The 21,366-nt window shown below is 34.9% G+C and overlaps 1 protein-coding gene across 10 annotated transcripts in view; it reads right to left on the reverse strand.

Annotated features, from left to right (window-relative positions):
- Window positions 1-21,366, reverse strand: part of PCDH7 (protocadherin 7) — a 286,621-nt gene that overhangs the window by 146,657 nt on the left and 118,598 nt on the right. For 5 of the 10 annotated variants that reach the window (XM_075752350.1, XM_075752347.1, XM_075752344.1 and 2 more), the window contains one exon: window positions 2,079-2,295. The exons of 1 other annotated variant lie outside the window; for it this stretch is intronic. In XM_075752350.1, coding sequence (XP_075608465.1) covers window positions 2,079-2,295 — 217 coding nt within the window. The remainder of the gene's footprint in view (window positions 1-2,078; window positions 2,296-21,366) is intronic. 4 more of the 10 variants (XM_075752351.1, XM_075752349.1, XM_075752348.1 and 1 more) reach the window with 2 other exon arrangements.

Genomic DNA, 21,366 nt, shown 5'->3' on the forward strand with positions numbered 1-21,366 from the left:
TTTTTAAAATGTGACAGCAAAATCCAAAAGTCTGTAGAGTATAATTTTCATCACAATGTCACCCACCTTTCAAAGGTCTCAGTTCAAGGTTTTATAAAGGAGAAGAAATTCCTGATTACTGTATGCAAGTCCTGCCATGCAATTTTTTTTTTATGGTAATTTTGTTTTCATTCACTTCTCCATGGAATAGTATATTTCTCTACCTCTATGTTTCTATCTATTCTATCTATAAAATACTATTTTTAGAACTGAATCCAACAAAATCATCCTTCTAAATATAAATTGTCATCTTTCAAAAAAATCAAAGTAATGTCTAAAATATTTTAGTTATTAGAATGCAATGCCAGCTTTCACATCAACACCAAAACTTAAATAAATTGGTCTGCTTTAATTTTTGACACCATTCGAGCACTATTCATTTTCAATTACACTTCAGTAAGTGTGATGATTTTCACTGGCTACTGAATACATTAAAAATTATATTCAACTGTGGCTCTACAGTTTTCCCAATATGGTTCAGGCATACTCCATGTCAGCACACTTTCTGAACTCAGAATGTAATGTCTAGCAATTTACACTGCTATAAGTCCAGGGTAATTAACCAATTATTTACTTTCATTATCTTAACCATAAAAATCTCACTACAAAACAGACAATGAAATAATCATCCCAATTTAGTTACAAAGTCTAGAAACTTTTTCCTGACATTTTCCGAGTAATATCAGTATCATTTTCTCCTTTACTACACTCCCAGAAAAATGAAATGTGAAGAGATATATTCATATAAACAACCAAGGAGACTATATAAACACGTATACACATACATAACCTAATATATCTTCTTTTTAGATGGATAATACCATCTTCCTTTTTGGTCAATTAGTTATTTGGTTTTGGGATATACATTATAATCATATGTAGACTGCTGTTGCCTTTCTTCAGTCACAGATACTAGACTTGGTAATATCTTACCATGGAGAATAATTTATTTTTATTGGGTCAACATGTCTATCTCATGTAAGACAAAAACCAAGTAACAATTATCCAGTGCTGCAATCTCTGAAAAACTAAAACATGCACTTAGCCAAACTAATTCGTTCATTCTATAACAGAAAATACACCACCCTTCTTGCATATACCCACCAATTCCAATTGGATTAGAAAACCCATTATGTCATTGGTTACCAAAAATCTGTACACTTTGGCATACAATAATTTATCTTACTGTTTATGGGCAAATGAAAAGACAATGAAGTCAGTGTCTGACTTCATAAAATTTTAGATGAAGGCCAATAAGTGGAGAACAGTAAAACATTTTATGAGATACATTTCAATTTGAAAAGATTTTGTAGAATTCTAAATAATTTTAGATAGAAAGGAAAACAAAACTTGAGATTTAAATTACCTGTATTTTGTAATAGCTGGAGAATTACTATCAAATAAATAAGGACTCAGCATTTTCCCCTTCTAGATAAACAGAACCTGAATTTAAATGAGATGTTCTAGCAGTATTGTACAAAATAAAGTGTGAAGAAAAGGAAAGTAATGTTGTTCTTTTCTAAATAATGAAGAACGGACTTGACACTCAGTGTTACTTTGAAAACATTCTATATAATGTTTTTGGGGAAAAGGGAATTGTCTAAAGTGGGGTTTTTTAATCCTAATTTTTTTTGCTGATGGTGTACATATTACATTCTGGGAAATTTGCTAAGTAGTTGTTGAACCAAAAATGGAAGGAAAAGAGAATACATGTCCTTTATAGTCTTTTATCTAAAATGAGAAGTACGGAATTTAATTCAATTACTATCTCCCCAGCCCTCTACTGGTATTTTTTACAAAGTTTTAACTGCTTCTGCAGTACAGTTTTTAAATCATATAAAGAAAAGAAAGTGCTGGTTTTATTAGTAGTGTTATGTTCCATTATTTTGAATATCTGCATTTTAACAAACTTTAAAATAAAATAATTGCAATTTTAGCTATTTAATATATTTATTTATGGTTTGGACTGACCTTTCAAAAGTCTACTTAGTATCACTTGCTAGTGAGATTATGTGTGTGAATGTCGTGTTTGCCCCTACCATTTTCCATATGCTCTGCCTCACCAACACTGCCATCCGGCGTAGTCCTTTCGTAGTTGTCCTCTGGGAGTGGAAGGGCACCCAGTCTTGGCCCTGATGAACTCTTACTGCTTGGTGTTTCTGACTCCTCCAGACCGCTGTCATAGCAACTCTGCAATGACCCTTGATGCGGGTCCTGAGGCTGACTCACAACAGAAAACGTCACTCTACGAAATGGCTGCAAGAGAAAAGATTCTGAATGTCACTGAAAAGTTCGGTCTTTGAACAACTGATTCTCAAAACATGACTTAAGCAAACTAATATTTTAACATTTACCAGTTAAACAATTTTGTCTAAAGTAAAGCAAACCGCAAGTACAGTCCTTAAGAGGCCACTGGACAGAGTATCTGTGGATTTTTGCTGTGCTATACAGTCCAGAACCTTCTCACAGTTTTGCAGAGCCTCCTTTCAAATGACCGCATCAGGTAAGAAAACTGTCTTATAATTAGTTATAAATTCTGTACAGTTCCTCTTTTACTTGATAGTAATAATTGAATGAAGTTTATATCAGACTGCATAAAGGTTCTTGCCAGTGTGTGCATGTGTATGTGTAAGACTGTGTGGGTGGGTATAAATGCTCACCTGTAAACTATATTGTGGGTATTAACAACATAGCAGCACACCCAAAAGCCTTCTTTAAAATCACTTCCTATGGTTTTGAAAGCTAGTTGACATGAGAAAGGGTAAAAAAAAAAAAAAAAATGAAGGGAAGAGAAATAAAAAAAAAGGGTTCAGTCTCTTAGCTTCTTTGCCATAAAATTCAATGCCTGGAGACAGGGTGTGTTGCCAGCTGACTTAATAAAGCCTTTAAAGTACTGCGAGCACAGCTGACACCACATGTTTCCACTGGGACTGTACAAACATAGATTGTTAGAGATTTGTATTCATTCAAAATGACAGATATTACTGTTGCTCTGGAAGCCTACACACTGAACCCTGGCACCAGCGAGCATCCCAGGAAGTGGGAGAGTCGATCCTTCACATTTCAGAGGACACCGAGGGCAAGCGGGATCTTCAGTAAGAAGCCAGGGGATTCTCCTACGATTTGACGTACACTCAAGCAGTAATGATATATTTCAAATAATTTAATGATACATTTGAAATAACTGTTTGCAAGGCTAGAAAACCACAGAGAAATATCTGATGTTCTAGAAAGTACCATCTACAACAAACACCAAGAGATCCATTTTATAAGACGCTATGCAGACTTTCCTATGTTTAAAATGTGAGGTCCGAGAGTGCTGCCCACCTTTGGATTCAGATGTGTTTCAGGCCCTATGTTAGAAGGAGACACAGGCACACATCCCCCCACTGGCACCACTGGTCACTATGGGGTGGAAACGTGTCTGCAGGCCAGGAGGGAGGAAACAGCAACTACAACCACTTACACAAGCCCTGAAGAATGGAAGTCCACATTAGGTTTACAAGTAGAGGAATGGGTGAAGTTCCAGTTAGAATTTTTACAATTTTTTTTTTGAGGATACAAAGTTTTGAAGATATAAAGATATTCAGTGCTGGTGATAAATAGGTTGGACTACAAATATAACACTAAGTCTTCCTGGCACAAGTAGATCAAAAGTTTATAAATGTGAGTGTTGCTAGAAATATGAGAAAATTCTAAGGGAAGGGTCATAGTGAGCTTTTGACCTTTTAAAGTTTCCTTCTACTCTTCAGCAGCAAAGTGCTTTTATACCAATTTAATTTGGAGCTTTGTATCATATCAAATGCAAGGAGAATAGAGGAGCAAGACAAAAGAATGGAGAGTACAAAAAATGCACATTAAAAGAGCTTATTAAAATACTTTAGAGTTGCTGCTCCTTTCACTAATGTGAAAATAGAAAGCGCAAAGGAGGATTAGAACTGCCATGTTAGGACCCTTTATCTACAACATACAATTTGAGTGTCTTTTCCCCATAGATGCTCAGTAAGAACTTTCCCTTCCCAGAATATTCAGAAGGAATCCCTTTGTTGAAGTGCACAGGAATTCTAAAAGCTTTCCTACTGGTTCTGAATCATGCAGGAAGGATAAAGCCCTTTTGCAGTAGCCTGTCCTGCAAAACATCTGCGTCATTTGTATTGTATTTTGATTTCAATAATACCTTGTGCATTGTGTTATTGGTAATTTACACACACGTTAATTCCCTCAGAGAAATAACTAAATAAATGTAAAGAAAGCTAAAGTGTCTTTATCTAAGCTATGGTTTTAGATATGAACCACCAATTTTCTTTTGTATTTTTTTTAAACTTATGGAAGTCGTGATTTCCCTTCATGTGCTTTCCACAGATTAACTCCTAAGTATATAAAAAGATGTCAAACAAAGACAATATTTCGTATCTTGTAAACAGGCTCTGTTGTTTCTTTCCAATATGACTATTCTCAGACCACTTAAGAATACTTGCAAGTAGAAGTTAATATTTCACTAGTCCAGTAACGTTTATTATTGTCATTACACTGACCAAACTCGTAGGATCTTTCCACTGTCTTGACATTGAAGTTACATTTATTTCTTCATATTATTACCATGTCAGGTGACCAGCTACCATTCCCACTTACATTAGAAATGAGACGGTTTTGTTTTGTGGAAAATATGGATTCACTATTTGCTAAGTATGCCAAAGTTGCTAGTACAATCTAAATTGTACTTCTACTATTCTACTTCTATTAGATTGGATATTAGGAAAAAACTCGTCACCAAAAGGGTTGTCAAGGATTGGAACAGACTGCCCAGGGAAGTGGTTGAGTCCCCATCCCTGGAGGTATTCAAAAGACGTGTAGATGTGGTGCTTAGGGACATGGTTTAGTGGTGGACTTGGCAGTGCTAGGTCAATGGTTGGACTTGATGGTCTTAAAGGTCTTTTCCAACCAAAACGATTCTATGATTCTATGATTCTAAATGAATGACACTGGAAGACTGTTTGTGAGCTTCTTGAGTGCTTTGCAGGTCAAAACATCAGATGGGGCCTCCACCCCCCTTGAAGAGGGTCTCTCACTCTGATGCTCCCTCACGCAGAGTTTCCACCCTACTGTCTGCTACCAGGGCACTGATCCTATTCTGCAGTTGCAAATCTGAAGATGAAAGAGTTATCTGCCCCATGTTGCAAGACATCACAAGCTTATAGTCTTCCCTATCCATATAAGGATATTCCATACCACATAACATCATGATCCCGATATAACTGGGGAAGCTAGCCGGAAGGCAGGATCGCTGCTAGACAACAGACTGGGCATCGAGGGGTTTTTTGCAGGTGGTAAGCAATTGCATTTGTGCATCACTTGCTTTATGTGTGTATATATATACACACATACACACATTTTAATACATCTATTATTATTATTATCCTTTGTTATCGTATTAATCTGTCTTTATCTCAACCCACTAGGTCTTTTTTCCATTCTCCTCCCCATCCCCTTGTGGGGGGGCAGGGTTAGCGAGTGGCTGCGTGGTGCTCAGTTACTGGCTGGGGTTAAACCACGACAAGCAACCACTTTTTAAAAGATGCTAGGGACCTTTGGATACAGATTGCCAGTGAAATAGTAAAAGTAACGCCCTGTAAGTCAGAGTTAAGCTCAATGGAAGCTACCCTTAAAATATGAAGACCTTGCTCTTTATTTATGTTTCTCCTTGGACAAACACAACTTAGAGACATCCAGAGACCTCACAGAATTCAAGGCTGCGATGCAACGCTTATAATTCATGGTTACCACACCATGGTTGTTCCTACTTACAAAGTATTCTAAAGACCTCTTTGGGATAATCTCTTTGAAAATTCTCATTAGAGATGTAGTCTGAAGAGACAACACTCTGGGGGTTCTGCTTAAAGGTTTTTAAGGTTTTATTCAATGATTGTGATGAATCTATTCCATCTGCTTTTCCAGAAATAATTGCCTGCATGGGGTCACTCTGTGGCAAAGATATTCTGCACTGTAAACACTTTGCATCATCTACAGTTGTTACGAGAACAGAGTGATGCAACTTAAAATGCAAATTAAAAGAAATTGTCAAGTATTTAAAACTTTCTGTTCTCCTTCCCATTGACTTTTTGGAAATCAGTCCCAACCAGATCACAAGCATAGAACACCTAGTTATCACATCTGCACTTACCACCGGCATGGTAGTAATGTTATTTAAACTAAGTTCTGGAAAGATCTATCAAGAACTATTAAGGACCATTCTGTTCCTCTTCCCATATTCTTTTAACAATATATGTCTTACCTAGATGGCATATAGAGAATCCCTGTAACAGATGCAAAGTTGGGCTGTTTTATAGCTAAGGCTGAAAATGCCTAAAAATATTATTTATCCTCTAAACTACAAGAAATTTGATGTGCCTTTATCAAGTTATTAAATAATGAGGTTTTAAACAGATCTAGATGTTCATCTCGCTTTTCTTAACTACTGTGCTGAGTTGGAATTATCTGACAGAAAACTAACGCACAAAGTATCCAATTCAGTACAGCCAATTCAGCCCATTCCACAGAATATCAATGAGTATGATATAACGCTGACAAAATCCTTTCTGAAGGAATGATGTGCATGTTATTCTGAAGCATTTATTACACTTCTATCTCCAGTACAAACATCAGAATTCTGAATCTATTTCACATTTTCATCTTGTTCTATCTTCATCAGAATTCTCTCTATTGCATTACTTCTGAGAACCAGATCTTCTCAGGCAAATGTACTGCAAATTTTGAATGCATCATGCCTCGTGGAATAACATCATGGCCTGTGCTCTTCTGATAAATAGAAACAGACCTTGATCATAATATATGTTTGTTACTTGCATAGTTAAGGAACACTGTGTTTGACTAATTTAATGGATTTTATGAACAGAAAAAATTGGATAGCCACACTGTGGTTTACTGTCTCCTTTCTGACATGTCATCCTTTCTGATATATAAAACACCTTATACTTTAGACAGTATAATCTGGATAAACATAGTAATAGTCATAACAGAACTATCAGTCATAAAAGATACTGACTTTTTATATACTTTGAAAATTGAGGCTAGACTAATTATGGCACCTATTTTTTACACCCAAAAAACTATGACATCGTAGAGATAAAATTGATGAAAACACAAAAGTATGGGACTGCTATAACATGCCTCTGAAAAAAACTGTATATGCATATGCATATTACTGTTTATGTAACTCATAGTAGTCCTTTAATTGTTACTAACAAGAACATTTAAGCTAAATGAGATTTAATCCCTATCAAGAAAGTTATGAGCACTAGAATGTTGATACATCATAAATGCTACTTATGCATCAGTTGCTACGAATGCAAAAAAACCCTCCATAAACAAGAACTTTTTTCATGTACTCTAATCTTCATTTAGATCCTAATCTGTAAAAGATTTGAGGTTTCAAAGAAAACTACATATTAATGAGACAAACAGGAGGGAAGGAGGATGAATACCAGGATTAATATTTCCAACAAGTTATTGGTAAAATGCTGGTTATCTCATACATTTATTGCAATGCCAAAAATAAGGATGTAAGCTGCACTTTAACAAGGAGAAACAGACTACATCCTTAATTTTGTGTTTCCATCGATAAAATTACATCAGTAACATTTCACAGAAAAATGGACATGAGAAATTTCCAAGTGCTGACAAAATAAGGCACATACCCGTGAGGGGAGAGGAGAGGGTTATGTTTAGCTTTATTGATTTTCAGTGCACAACACTAATACAGCTCCATCTGCCAGTACTGTGAATCAACATGGTAGAGCTGCTTTTACCCAAATAAGCCCACTAGCTGTTCAATTTGTCCTTCTCAGCAAAAGAGCAACCCTAAGCCTTTACTAGTCCCTTAGTAGGGATAGTCCTTACTAGATTTGCATTTAGTAAGAATGCAACAGGTCTGATAATATTCTCCCTCTGAAAACTGATATCATATTTTCTGATAACAGCATATATTATTATTCCTAATTATATCTGACCATGGAGATGATAAAAACACAGAGAAAAGATGCACCTTTGCATTATACCCCAAAGGTAAATCACCATATCTTTCTTGTTTCAACTCTATTTCATAAATGAGATATTTTCTTTTTCCCTCACCAGCAGAACAAAAATCACTGCAATGCCAAAGACACATATGTCTTGTAGTCTGTACTACTTGAGCCCTATTAACTAATTCTATGGTACACTGTTTATATTAGCCTGTATTAATTAACTCTTTCCTATTCAAGCTAGAAAGTAAAATCATATTGTACTTTCAGTTAATTAAGAACCTTAATTTCACATTTTGACATTAGGGACAGACTGTGGATAGACTAGTGAAAAAGAATATATCCATATAGCTGCATGAGGCTTAATCGTGACCCTTTTTCACCATTATGAGAGGGATTTTCCTTTCATTTTCTAAAATATCTAGTTTGCATTGTATTTCCTGATACTTCACATTGTTTATGGATTATATTCTTTCATGGTTTCTGTATAGTAATTGCTATCAACTTTGTAAATACTGTCTGTTCAAACCCTAGTGCATTTGGACTACAATGATGGGGTGGAAGAGTGAATCCTCTTTACTTTTAATTGAGAGTTAGGATTGCAGCCATCAACCACCTCAGCCAGTTACCTCACAATTGATACTGGATACAAAGTGGATGCGCTAAAGTGTAACAAGGAAGAGTTGGCAATTTTCTCTCTTAATTACTCAGCATTTGGATAAAAATAGTAAGATTCTATCAGGCCTATCTGCTGTCACAACACCTACATCTCAAAAGAGGCAGGCTTTTGAAAACATTTTAAACAACTCTAAAATGAAATCCAAAAAGCAACTTACTATGTTGAGAAGCATAATAAATTAGCCCAAACTGAGTACTAAGCTAAAGCAAGCTATATGGTTTTAAATATTTCTACTAATTCATTCAGCATTAGCTTGGGCATACCCAAACCCCTGGAAGATCAGGAATTAAGGTTCTTATTTTTCCCTACGTCTCAAATCAGGTGACTTCCCACTTTAACAACATGTGATATCTTGGGCTATTCACTAAGATTTAAGTTGGCCAAAGAGCCAACTCTAGGGATCAGCTAGTCCAACTGTCCTGTTCAAAGTAGGGTCACATAGAGCATTTTGCCCAGGGCTGTAATCAGTCGGTTTTTAATATCTCCAAGAATGGAGACCACAGATTCTCTGAGTAACCTGTTCCACTGTTCTGCCACTCTCATAGTAAGGAAGGTTTTTCTTATGTTTGAATGGAATTTCTGTATTGCAGTTTGTGCCAAAGCACAAAAAGCACTGGTGATGAGTCAAACCTAAATAATGTTATAATTCTTTCTAGCTTCAGAAAGTCAATCAATGTCAAGCAGCTTGTAAGACTAACACAGCAACTCTGAGATACGTATAGGGTAGATCTGAAAAATAGGCAGAAGAGATGCATCAACTCATCACATAAATTCAAAGTGTTTCTTTAGCACTTGAATTTTGATAAAACATGTTATTATCCTCTTCTTTCTATTCATACTTAATTGCTGGAAGCTTGTTGGAAGACAAACAAAATATTAATGAACAATTGCTATTCTGCATTAATAGTTTCAACCCACACAATTCTTTCCCCCATTCAAATCACATATTTCTACTGTTCTAAATTTCTATCATCGTGGTTATATAAAATCTTCAGGAAATTAAATTAAACAGGCATTATTTTTCAATGAGAAGACTGAAACACCTGAGACAAGTGTTACAACAGGAGAGGGAAAGAGGAGAAACACATTGATAAGAATAATCAACTTTAATTTAGCAAAAAGTAGTAACAACTGCAATTTTTAAAAAAAGTTGAATAAAATAAAAAATATTCTGATATTACAGTTCTGTAGCAGGTATCACCTGTGATGAACTGTGATTGGCTCAGCTATCAGGTAAGTATTCTACGCAAAAGAGAAAGACTCTCCATCATTATTGCCATTTATTTTGGTAGCATTTTTATTAATTTTAGTTGCAGTAGTGAGCTCCTGGTCATGAGCCAGAAACATATTTTGTTTGTTCTGTATGAATATGAAATACAAATCCACTAATATCTATTTGCTTAAGCCCAAGGCTACACGTTAAGATTTGATATTCAGGGATAATATTTCATAATGCATTTTATGTTATGGGCATCTTTACTGTAACATTCAAACATACATTTGTCCTTTTAAGTTCAGTGCTTTTCTCAAATATCGTCTCTTGCCTGTTATCCAAATTTGCCTTTCTGAATCACAACAATGACTTCTGAGCAGCCCAAAATCCTTTTCATTCACCTAGCTATGTTCATTAAGAAGATTCCTAATAACTCTCGCCTCTGTTACAAGTAAACAAATAAAAGGCATGCCTATTATTTCTGTGAATATCATCAGAGAAGACACCAATAATACGAAGAACAACCCTTTCTCAAAGATACAATACTCTTTTGTGACAGAATTCTCATATCAAAATATAAACACACAAGTTCATTTAGAAAAATTAAACAAGATCTACAAGACTTTTAAATGAAGCCAATATTCTTAGCATTTCACAAGAGCTCTTCTTGGTAGCTATTGAAAGATGAGCATAAAGAAACCAAGAATAAATGAGAATCTGTAGCAGAGATGGTCAAAATAATTCTATTATACTCTTTTGCGTGCTCATAAAAATATACTTTTGTTATCACTTCACTATCCCATTGTTTGAGAATTGTAAGAACCAAGCTTCTATGACCCTGAAGTGCTCTTATTTTTCTACTACAAGAAAGAAATGGATGAAGTATCACTTTGTCTTCCCAAGAACAATTATAATGTGAAACAAGATTTTTATGATATTTCTTTCTATTTTCTTAAAAAAAGCTTGCCTGCCCTAAATGTTTCGCGTAGACTAAGCACAACTTTAGTGAATCTAGTATTTTTTTCCTGAACTCATTGCATTAGATTCCAGTATTCTACTCCAACTCTTTCTAATAACGTTCATTAAAATCCTCTGAATACTTTTTTGTTTGACCAAAATCTATTACTAAGGCACTGGAAGAGTATTCATTTAGCTAAGTGTCATTCCAGTATTTTATACTACTCACTACTTATACCTTCACAATGGCTAATGTTCTTTACCTTCACACTTTTCTCTGATCAGATTTTTCTCTTTTCTTGAAATATTTGGAGTCTGTCTTTCCTGGAAAGGTTTGTTTGGGTTTGTTTTCCTTCTGTTTTTCATCAGAGAATTTACTGCCCAAAACAAGCCCACGGATATTAGTTCACAGATGCTGTTATGTCTGTTAGCTCCTGCCTTTCAGCATGAGAAATTTTTATCTTGGTCTATTCGCTACGCTGTTTTATTAAAGTTTCTTATTGGCTGAAATATTATTCTCTGAAATAAACAAACCCCACATTTCCATAACACTAGCTCAATCACTCAGATATTTGGGTTGAGATCCTCAGCAGCTTCTCTTGAATCTGGAATATTATTAAAATAATTTAATGTGTTGAAAGAAAAAAGAATATAATCCTTTACCCTAGTTATCAGGTTCTAAAAAGCCCTGAAATGGAAGTTATACATTCATAAGCCTATTTCCAAAATCTTTTACACAAAACTGCCCTTAGAGAAAGGATGAAACTGGAAAGACTGTCCACACGTATTTTTCATAAGCTACAGAATAATGATGCTTTAATTGTCTGTAGTCCAAGTGGGTAAAAATGTGATGTGATAAAACGAATCCAGTTAAGTAGTACTCATATATGTACATATATCACTTGAGATTCTGGCATACCATTGTATTTTTATATATATATATTTATATATAAATACATGTTTTTTTCTTTAGATATATATAAAGATTTTAGAACTACAGAATAGTTCACAATAGATATAAATTCTCATATTCTATATAGCATTTTGAGTGACTCTAATATTTTAGTTCACATAAGGTCTGAACTACAGAAGTTAATCTCCTTATCATCCTCAATTATTGTACTTTGATATCCTTGGAAGAACTATCTTGAAGCATATATATTGGACTATTTTTGGATCCAATTCAAATGAAGGATATGACCCAAAAGCGTGCCAAGATAGCTTGAACTAACAAGTGATCAGTTCACAGGATCAGACTAGAGCTAGTCCACAGTAAATCTTCACAAAACGCGTCTAGTATAAAAATCAGCCTCAGCACCCACTGTTCCACCATACAGATCAATTCCTGTTGTGCCATTGTATTTGCCAATGTAGACGTAGCCATTTATAAAAATTGCTTTCTCTACGTTTTGTGTCCCTGCACACAGGCTTCTGTTTGCAAAGGAATCTTTGCCAGAACACCATTGAAATCCTAGATCCAGATAGCTAAAGCACATACGAACCTTTCAAAACATCAGGCTTTAGTATTAACAAAGCACTGATGCACAAGAAGTAGCGTCTTCTAAGTAATGAAAAATATTCCTGCTGCTAAGATTAGATGAAACATTTTGAATATATTGCTAATAGACCACAGTGTTCTGTATAGAACTCATAAACAGGGAAAAATAGCCATCAATAATGATTTGAATTATTAATACATACATTGCATCAAAGTGGAACTCTTTGGGTCTTAAGTCTCACCTTTTGATTTGATTTATCTACCATCATTGTTAAAAAAGGTTAATTATTAATAGTATTGAGAATATTCCCTTTTTATAAGCTATTCACAGGAAAAGACTCTCATCCAATACGAACAGTCACAGCATCAAATTTTAGGAAAATTCAACAATAACTCTTGGAAGAATAGGATCAAATTATAAATGTATCTGAATACATAAACCAGGTACTTCAAGTCTAATAGGGCAGATATGCAAATACAGATATTCATGCATTTTGTGAGCTATTAGGAATAAAGATTTTTGTACTGGCCATTAAAACTGTATTGATGATGATATATATTCCAAAATCTGCAGCTGAAATGTTTTCCAAAATTAGGTAATAGACTCAATATTTTATGTTATTCTTATGTATCATACAGTCCTCAATGTTTGTTTACTGTTCATTCATCTAAGTTGTCCAAATTATTCTCTAAACTTAAATGTCTTAAACTTTAAGGCATAGTGATTTTTATTGACACGTTTTGTATAAATTGGATAATAAAAACTCAGGCATAAAATCTCAGATAGTCAACTACGCTTCTCTCAATGAAGTTGAAGGACAGAACTATAGAAATGTATGCCATCTAGGAACATATTTAATAGAATGGAAATATTCTTTGCTAAATATTGAGGAATTTAATTTAGCTACATAACTTTTAGATCACTCAAATTAGATGAAACAAATGCTATTCTTGGAGAAGTTATAATAATAAACATGCCACAGGCTCAAAATACAAGGCCTTGAAAGTTAAAATGGTTAATTTTATTCAGAAATTGGATATTTGAAAAGGCGCTATAGATTTGATGGGAAAAAAAGAAGCATGAATTAACATAAAAATACAATTTGTTCCATTATTTCATTTTAATCAGGGTTACATACACTTTCATTGTAACAAATAGACTGTTGGAAGAAATATATTTAAAAGAGGTAATTGAAGAGGAAACTGATAAAAAGGTAGTTACAGAAAAAATAACAAATGAGGTCCATGTCCAGAACTTTACTCCCAGGCTAATTATCTATACAGCCACCTTGTATAATTAAACCTCAGGCCAAAGATGTGGGGATTTTTGTTCATTTGCTTGGTTTTTTTCATATTTCATAGTGAAAAACCTTTAAAACTATAACACTGTTGTAAAATTAGAATATACTTCTTTCATTGTAGGAAAATGTTTGAACTGCAGTGGTCCACAAAACAACATAGACTTTGAAGGGTCTTTTAAAACACTAATTAAAAGGACACACATAGCTGATAGTAAACTAATTGCTGCAAAAATATCCCAAACACACAAACAAAAATACATCTTTTCAAAAAACTAGATTCATAAATTAGAAGCCTACCCATATGTAGATATTGGTGCTTGTTTCCTATTATGGCCATCTGCAACACCAGGCCTCTTCCTTCAGGTTAAAAGTGATTTTGCAATTGTCAGTGATGTCATTGAAGCAAATTGCTTAAGTGTAAGAGCTGTTGAAATGTGAAACTATTACTTTACACTTGACTCAAAATGTCAGTAATTATTTGAGAATGTAGTTAACACAGTAAAAGTGCTTTAAATGTACAGCCTCATAAAAAGTACTGGAATATTTATCTGTGGAATTGATTACAACCATCAACTTGTTATACAATTATTACTGAATGAGAAAACAGTGTAATGTCACGGAAAAACATGTTTGTGGTTTGATTATTTTTTTTTTCTTAAAAAGCCTAGTGGTGAAATTTTATGAAAACAAATTTTAAGTTCTGTTTTCTAATAAAAATAATCCTGGCATGTGTTTATCGAAACATGCTCCAGCCAATTAGTATTAAAAGCATAGCTTTTGAAGGAAGCAGTGAGATGACTACCTGGAAATCAACAGTGAGGATTCTGCTAACTTCTTGGATATGCCTACTTTCATTATTCTAGGACTTGATTTCCAAATGTGCATTTTCACTTTAATTTCTGCATTCCAAATCAAAATCACTTTTATCTTTCACTTCAGATTTGGACCTGAATATGAAAGACATCTGTTAATCATTTAAAAGACTTTCATCATACGCTTAAAAAAAATAATTTAAGAAGATATGTATTTGAAGAAAAATCAAATTATTATCCATAAAATACTGTAAAATATAAACAGAAAGGCATGGCTTATAATAAAAGCAGTTAAACTCAATTAAAGTGTTCATAGTTAAAACCGTATAGATATATTTTCATAAGTAGAACCTTACTATAGGTAGGTTTTAATAGTTAAGCTAGTTAAAGTATCCAGGAACTGGTTAGCATAAAAAACCCCCACATCCTCAATTAAAAATATGTCTACACATGTAACATTTCATCAAATGTTACATCAAATTTAACAAAGTTGAAGTATAAAACTTTAGGTGTGATAGTAATCAATATGCAACAATATGTTAAAATATGGAAAAATACTTTCCCTGTTGATGAATGCATTGCAGTGATGAGAACTTCAGATTGGTGCAAAGATTCCTTTTTAAAAGATTCAGGTCATTTGCTCCAGTTCCTTTCAAGATCTTTTCTACACAGCTCAACTGTGTATTGCTTCAGACTAGGGTTTTTTTTGGCTTGTGAGAAAGATGCATGAATTTTTGTTACCAGGAACATGTATTTGCTAGAGCTCATGTTCCTTTAGTCTCTTTAAGGCATTCTGAAAATAAGGCAGTAGAAAGAAAAATCTAAGCTTAATAAATGGCTGGTTTTGATTGCATGTCTCACATAAATACAACAGACAACAAAAGATTTATGATATATTTTTCTATGCGGCTGATGAAGGATAAATTCAAATTACAGTTCACCGAACCCTACATTTTTAGTAGTCACTGTGTTGTAATCCCTGTCAATCCATGTTTACGGATATTTTTTGATCATAAGAACATTACCAATGTTGTCCATGAATACCCTGTTTGAGACTTAAGAAAGTTCTAAAAAGAGTTCACAAACTGCAGTTCATGTTCTTTTATTCCACAGCTATAGACCAGATGGGTAACTTTCAACGTCACAAGGAGAAAACAGCCTGATGGATTTCCTGGAAGAAACCACAGGCCCACAGAAATGTACTGTGACTGAAAGATGATTAAAAGTAGTCTACATTGTCTTTTCAGAGAGCCAAATTCATTCTTATTATGCATTTTCTCAAATATTCATCTAAGAATGTGTTTAATGCTGTGACTGTAATTCAAGACACTCACTCTGATGCTTGTTATTAGTTCCAAAGAAGTTTTAAATATTATGTTATTAAAAAAATGCACCACAGTGAAATAAATCTTCATTTGCTCTACTGTTAAGAGGTGTCACATAGATAAGTAATGTTTTTGCCTAACCACCTCTCTTTTTCTTCAACTCCAAAGTACCAAAAAGCAAAAAGTGCTTCGGACACTTAATGTAATTCTATTATTTCATTGTACAGTATCACATAGAACATAAAAAGTAGGTTTTGAGATAGTCAGGTATCACAGAAAAAGAATAACTTGCTATTATTTAGTCAAAACATAATAAAAATAAAATATCAGAATTTTTCATTGTAAAACCTAGTTTTTACAATATTGTCCTTCAAAAAGAAATTAGGTTCACATAATGAAAATGGCATGTCATTTAGAACAGAATCACATAATGAAAATATCAAAATTCTCCACCAGAAATGCTCTCTAAATAGCATGGCCATTTTCCACAAGGTCAGGCTGGCCTGCAGGTTCTGATGAACTGCACTGTTAGCTGGTACTGGGATTCTCATAGGAGATGGTCATTCTTATGACTTGCCAGGGAAAGTACAACTCTTCATTTTCCTCTTTGAATATAACAGAAATAGTCTTTCCAGCACAGGAATCTGGGCTTTAGTCCCAACTTTGCTTTATATCTACATCACAAATTGTGTTGCCTGAGCCAACTCTAAACACCTGGGCAGTGTGCCCACGTGGCCAAGAAGGCCAACAGCATCCTGGCTTGTATCAGAAAGAGTGTGGCCAGCAGGACTAGGGAAGCAATGGTCCCCCTGTACTCGGCACTGGTGAGGCTGCACCTCGAGTGCTGGGTTCAGTTTTGGGCCCCTCACTACAAGAAAGACATTGAGGTGCTGGAGCATGTCCAGAGAAGGGCAACGAAGCTGGTGAAGGGTCTGGAGCACAAGTCTTATGAAGAGCAGCTGAGGGAACTGGGATTGTTTAGCCTGGAGAAAAGGAGGCTGAGGAGAGACCTTCTTGCTCTCTACAACTACCTGAAAGGAGGTTGTAGCCAGATGGGGGTTGGTCTCTTCTCCCAAGTAACAAGTGAAAGGACAAGAGGAAATGGTCTCAGGTTGCTCCAGGGAAGGTTTAGATTGGATATTAGGAAAAAATTCTTCACTGAAAGGGTTGTCACACATTGGAACAGGCTGCTCAGAGAAGTGGTTGAGTCCCCATCCCTGGAGGTATTCAAAAGACATATAGATGTGGTGCTTAGGGACATGGTTTAGTGGTTGACTTGGCAGTGTTAGGGTAACGGTTGGACTCACTGATTTTAAGGGTCTTTTCCAACCAAAACGATTCTATGATTCTAAATGAATGATACTAGAAGGCTGTTTGTGAGCTTCTTGAGTGCTTCGCATCTCCATTCATACAACACTATATAGAGAAATGTGTGCAATCTCCACTTTGAACTTTGCAGCTTTCAGGATTAATTTCACTATTTATTCTTCATTTATTTCATGTGAATGAATAATATTACAGAGGTCAAATCTTCAGCTGATATGTACAACAATGTACTCTTGTTGTCTGACTTTAGGCATCTGTTCCCTCCCTAGTTTTACCAAGATGTTTTGCATTTTCCAAACAAAACAACATAATGGGTAATAATATTATCATGGCTGCAGACAGCCTTGGATCTTGACTGGATGAGGCAGCATGCACTTCATCAAGCCAGCCAGCATTAACAAGAACACTTTCTGGTCAATGCCCTCTAAAAATAAAAAAGTATTTCACCAACAGCAGACCGGTATTGCAAAGTCCAAAACTAAATGTAGCTCTCCCATTTGGCTGCTTTTATTGCTGCCACTATGCCATCTGGCCAACAAAATTATTTAGCACTGTATCAGCTTTATGTCTGTTACTTTCAAAGCACAAATATTTACATTTGAGGTTTGTCCAAATATTCTCCTAGATAAGTGGTAGAAAAAGACGTTTCTTTTTCCAGTTCAGGACAAACAAAGCAGAAAGTCTGGGCAGATGTAGGGGAAAGAAACTTTGAGCAGAACTTCCTGCCAAAAAAATTAATACTTCAAGAACTTTATAGGGAAAAAGGAATTCAATACTTGCACTACTTTAAGGCAGATTTGAATAAATTGATTATAATTGATTTTATGCTGATATCTTCATCTTAAGTGAAATTGCTTTCTTGGATTGTTCCATAGGATTATAAGTTATTGGATCAAAATAGATGTAAACCCATTGTCAGTGTATAATTCAATATACAGCTCTTTTTGAGAACTGTGAATGAAACAAAGTTTAGAGGTAGTTAGATCAATTGAGTAATCTATATTTTTTTATTTCATGCCTTCAAAGATGAAGTTGTACCTTTTTTAAGCATTACGTAAAAGGTAACAAAAAATGCACAATATTCTAACTGAAAAATAATTAAGTGGTGTTCATGTTATTACATTTATCACAACACTCTTCAGATAGAAAGAAGGAAGTTGAAAGAAAAGGAGACAGATGTTGGAAAGTCTGTAGTTAATTCCTGGCTCAGCACAAATGTAACGTTTTGCTTTGGCAATGTCTTTCACATGTCTGTAGGTGCAAAACAAGGATAATCCTTTACCTTCCTATAATGGTTACCTGGCCCTTGTAAGTAGACTTTTTAAGTTTATGGTAGAGACTGTGAGAGCACAGATGGGGAAAATGGCACAAGCTAATGTAATAGTATTTCAAATAACTGAAGTTGTTGTTGGGAGCCACAACAATCCTAAGAATCCAGAATACAGAGGATACTGCTGATTTCCATACTTATAATTTGCCTTGTATCTTCTTGGAAATTGGAACAAAAACATATGTAAATTTCTGGCCAGCAACACTACTATAAATATGCAAACATATCACTGACATAATCTCTCCAATACTGCATATCATTATGCAAATTATCTTTCAATTCTTTCAAAAGTATAAGCCTCTGCAAATAAATACAGCAAAAATAACTGAGGGTGAGGGGCACGTCACTAGGAAATCACAAACATTGACTGTGTCCAACTTTTAAGAACATATTCTTAAAATGTCCACTCTGTCTCAGTAGAATTTGTAATGGATATATGTGCTCTCAAAATGCTCACCTTCACTGAACTATGAAAATAGCTAGAACTAGAGCTTCTGTAGCTGCACAATTATGCTAATATTTCAAATTCTAATTTTAAGATCAAGTCTGAGTTCATATATATTCTTTGGCACTGTCCGTTAACTTCATCATCTAAATTTGGCTCGATAAGCATCTAACATCATGGCACAAGTAGACATTTTATGACACATATACAAAAGTATCTGGTAAGCCACAGGGAAAGAAAACAAGGTTTAAAGCGTTGAAAGACTATCCTTTTAAAAAAAAAAATTAAAGCCCAAGAAAACTGTATAAGATATTTTCTTTATGTTCACTTACCATTTTAATGTATAATACTGAGACATTTAAATACATTAAAGCTGAGTGGCAAGTGCTTTCCTCTGCAAGTGGTTTGACACTAAAACTGTCATTACAGGGCAAAGAGATTTCAGGGCAAGCTTAATTCAGGTTTTTGTGAAAAAAATAAGGAAGGGATTTTGAAAGAATTTAAACCATTAATTTAATTTAAAAATGAAATATTTTTATTTTTCTCTCAGAATTTAGCTGGATTTGAAGCTGAATTGAGCAATACAGGTTTTCAATACATGCTTATGAAAGACAAATGCTTTCCAAAACTGTTAATTCCATTTTTTGTCCCACAAATTTTCATTTTGATAGGAAAAAACATCTTTTCAGATCAATCCAATGTTTTTTCTTTCATGTATTTTTCTCTTCCCTACTCATCATAAATGGAAAAAACCTACAGGTTTTATAAGTCATCAGAACTATTATATTTCAATGATTCCTGCACACAACCCACATGCAACAGATCTATGCACTGAATGAGATTTTCTGGATAGAAAAGCAGAAAAGCCCTCTCTACTCAATCCAACAGAGACAACCATTGCCACAACTTTATTTAAAACATACATATATAACCTTTACAAAATTTCATAAATCTGCACGCACCCCCTGGGCATGAGTGTATTTACACAAAGAATCATTTGTGCAATCCCTTTTCTCACATGCACTGTTCTCGTGCTTCCCATCTTCTTTTATATGAAACCTGTGAACGTCTGAGATGCCGGTCTTTGGGTCAGCTGATAGGACAGTGCTAGAGGTTACAAAAGCCATAATCCAGCTGGTGCCCCTCTCCCTACTGACAGATGGTTACATCTGTCAGTCAGAATCTAAGATTAGTTTGTCATTTAATATAAAGGACAAAAATATGAGAAGGCTGAGTTCCTTTAGCTTTTATGTGCTTTTGCTACCTCGGGTCTGCGTTGTAAGTAATCACAGAATCACAGAATGGCTGAGGTTGGAAAGGACCTCTGGAGGTCATCTTGTCCAATCCTCTTGCTCAAGCAGGGTCGCCTAGACCCGGTTGCCCAGGACCATGTCCAGACGGCTTTTGAATACCTCCAAAGATGGAGACTTCACAGCCTCTCTGGGCAACCTGTGCCAGTGCTCAGTCACCCTCACAGTAAGAGTGTATCCCGATGTTCAGAGAGAATCTTCTGTGTTTGTTTGTGCCCATTGTCTCTTGTCCTGTCAGGTATCCTACTATCCTGGAATGCAATAGGAGGAGTGGTGCCTGTAGGTCAAGGGAGGTGATCCTTCCCCTCTACCCGTGAGGCCATATCTGGAGTACTGCATCCAGTTCTGGGCTCTCCAGTACAAGTAATATAAAAGAAAAAACATAAAAATAAAAGGACAGCAGGAAAAGAGTAAATCAGATGTTTGACTACCCATATATAGATATATATATTTCTTGCCAAATAATGTTTTGTTGATAAAACTTATGGGCTATGTGTATTTAGGACTGAAGTAAATCTCTCATGAGATTTATCAGAAAATACTGAGCAATATTAAAGACTCAAGTATACTGACATTAAAAGTGCTTAATATGAACCAGCTCAGATATTTCCTAGGATTAATGCAATGATATGGTATGATTTTATTTGGGAAGCTCAGAGTTCTTCAGAAGTACAAATTATTTTAACTATATAGCATTTTTTATAAATAAATTATTACAGATTACTTCATCAAGGAAGAAACACAGGCTGAGAAAAGTAAAGTGATTTCCCCATTTCACATTTTTCTCTCCAGAAAATCTGGGTACATTTGACCTATTGCATATAGGCGGTGTGCATAGGTCACTGAGGTATGGTAAGTCTCGTATTTAACGGACATACGGAACTTTTCCATGTGTGAAGAATGACCTACCATGTAATAATTCACACCAATACAGAATAATTCAATTCACTATATATGTGATATGTGATGTTTAATGTTGATCTATCTAGTAAGTTAAGATGCTAGGTAACTAGGTTAAAGCCGTTGCTGATCAAATGGACAAATTATTCTTTTTTCACGCTCATTTCACACTTAAAATCAAATAGGAAGTCA

The sequence above is a fragment of the Balearica regulorum genome, chromosome 4 (genome assembly GCF_011004875.1).
Source record: "Balearica regulorum gibbericeps isolate bBalReg1 chromosome 4, bBalReg1.pri, whole genome shotgun sequence".
In the NCBI taxonomy this organism is placed as follows: Eukaryota; Metazoa; Chordata; class Aves; order Gruiformes; family Gruidae; genus Balearica; species Balearica regulorum.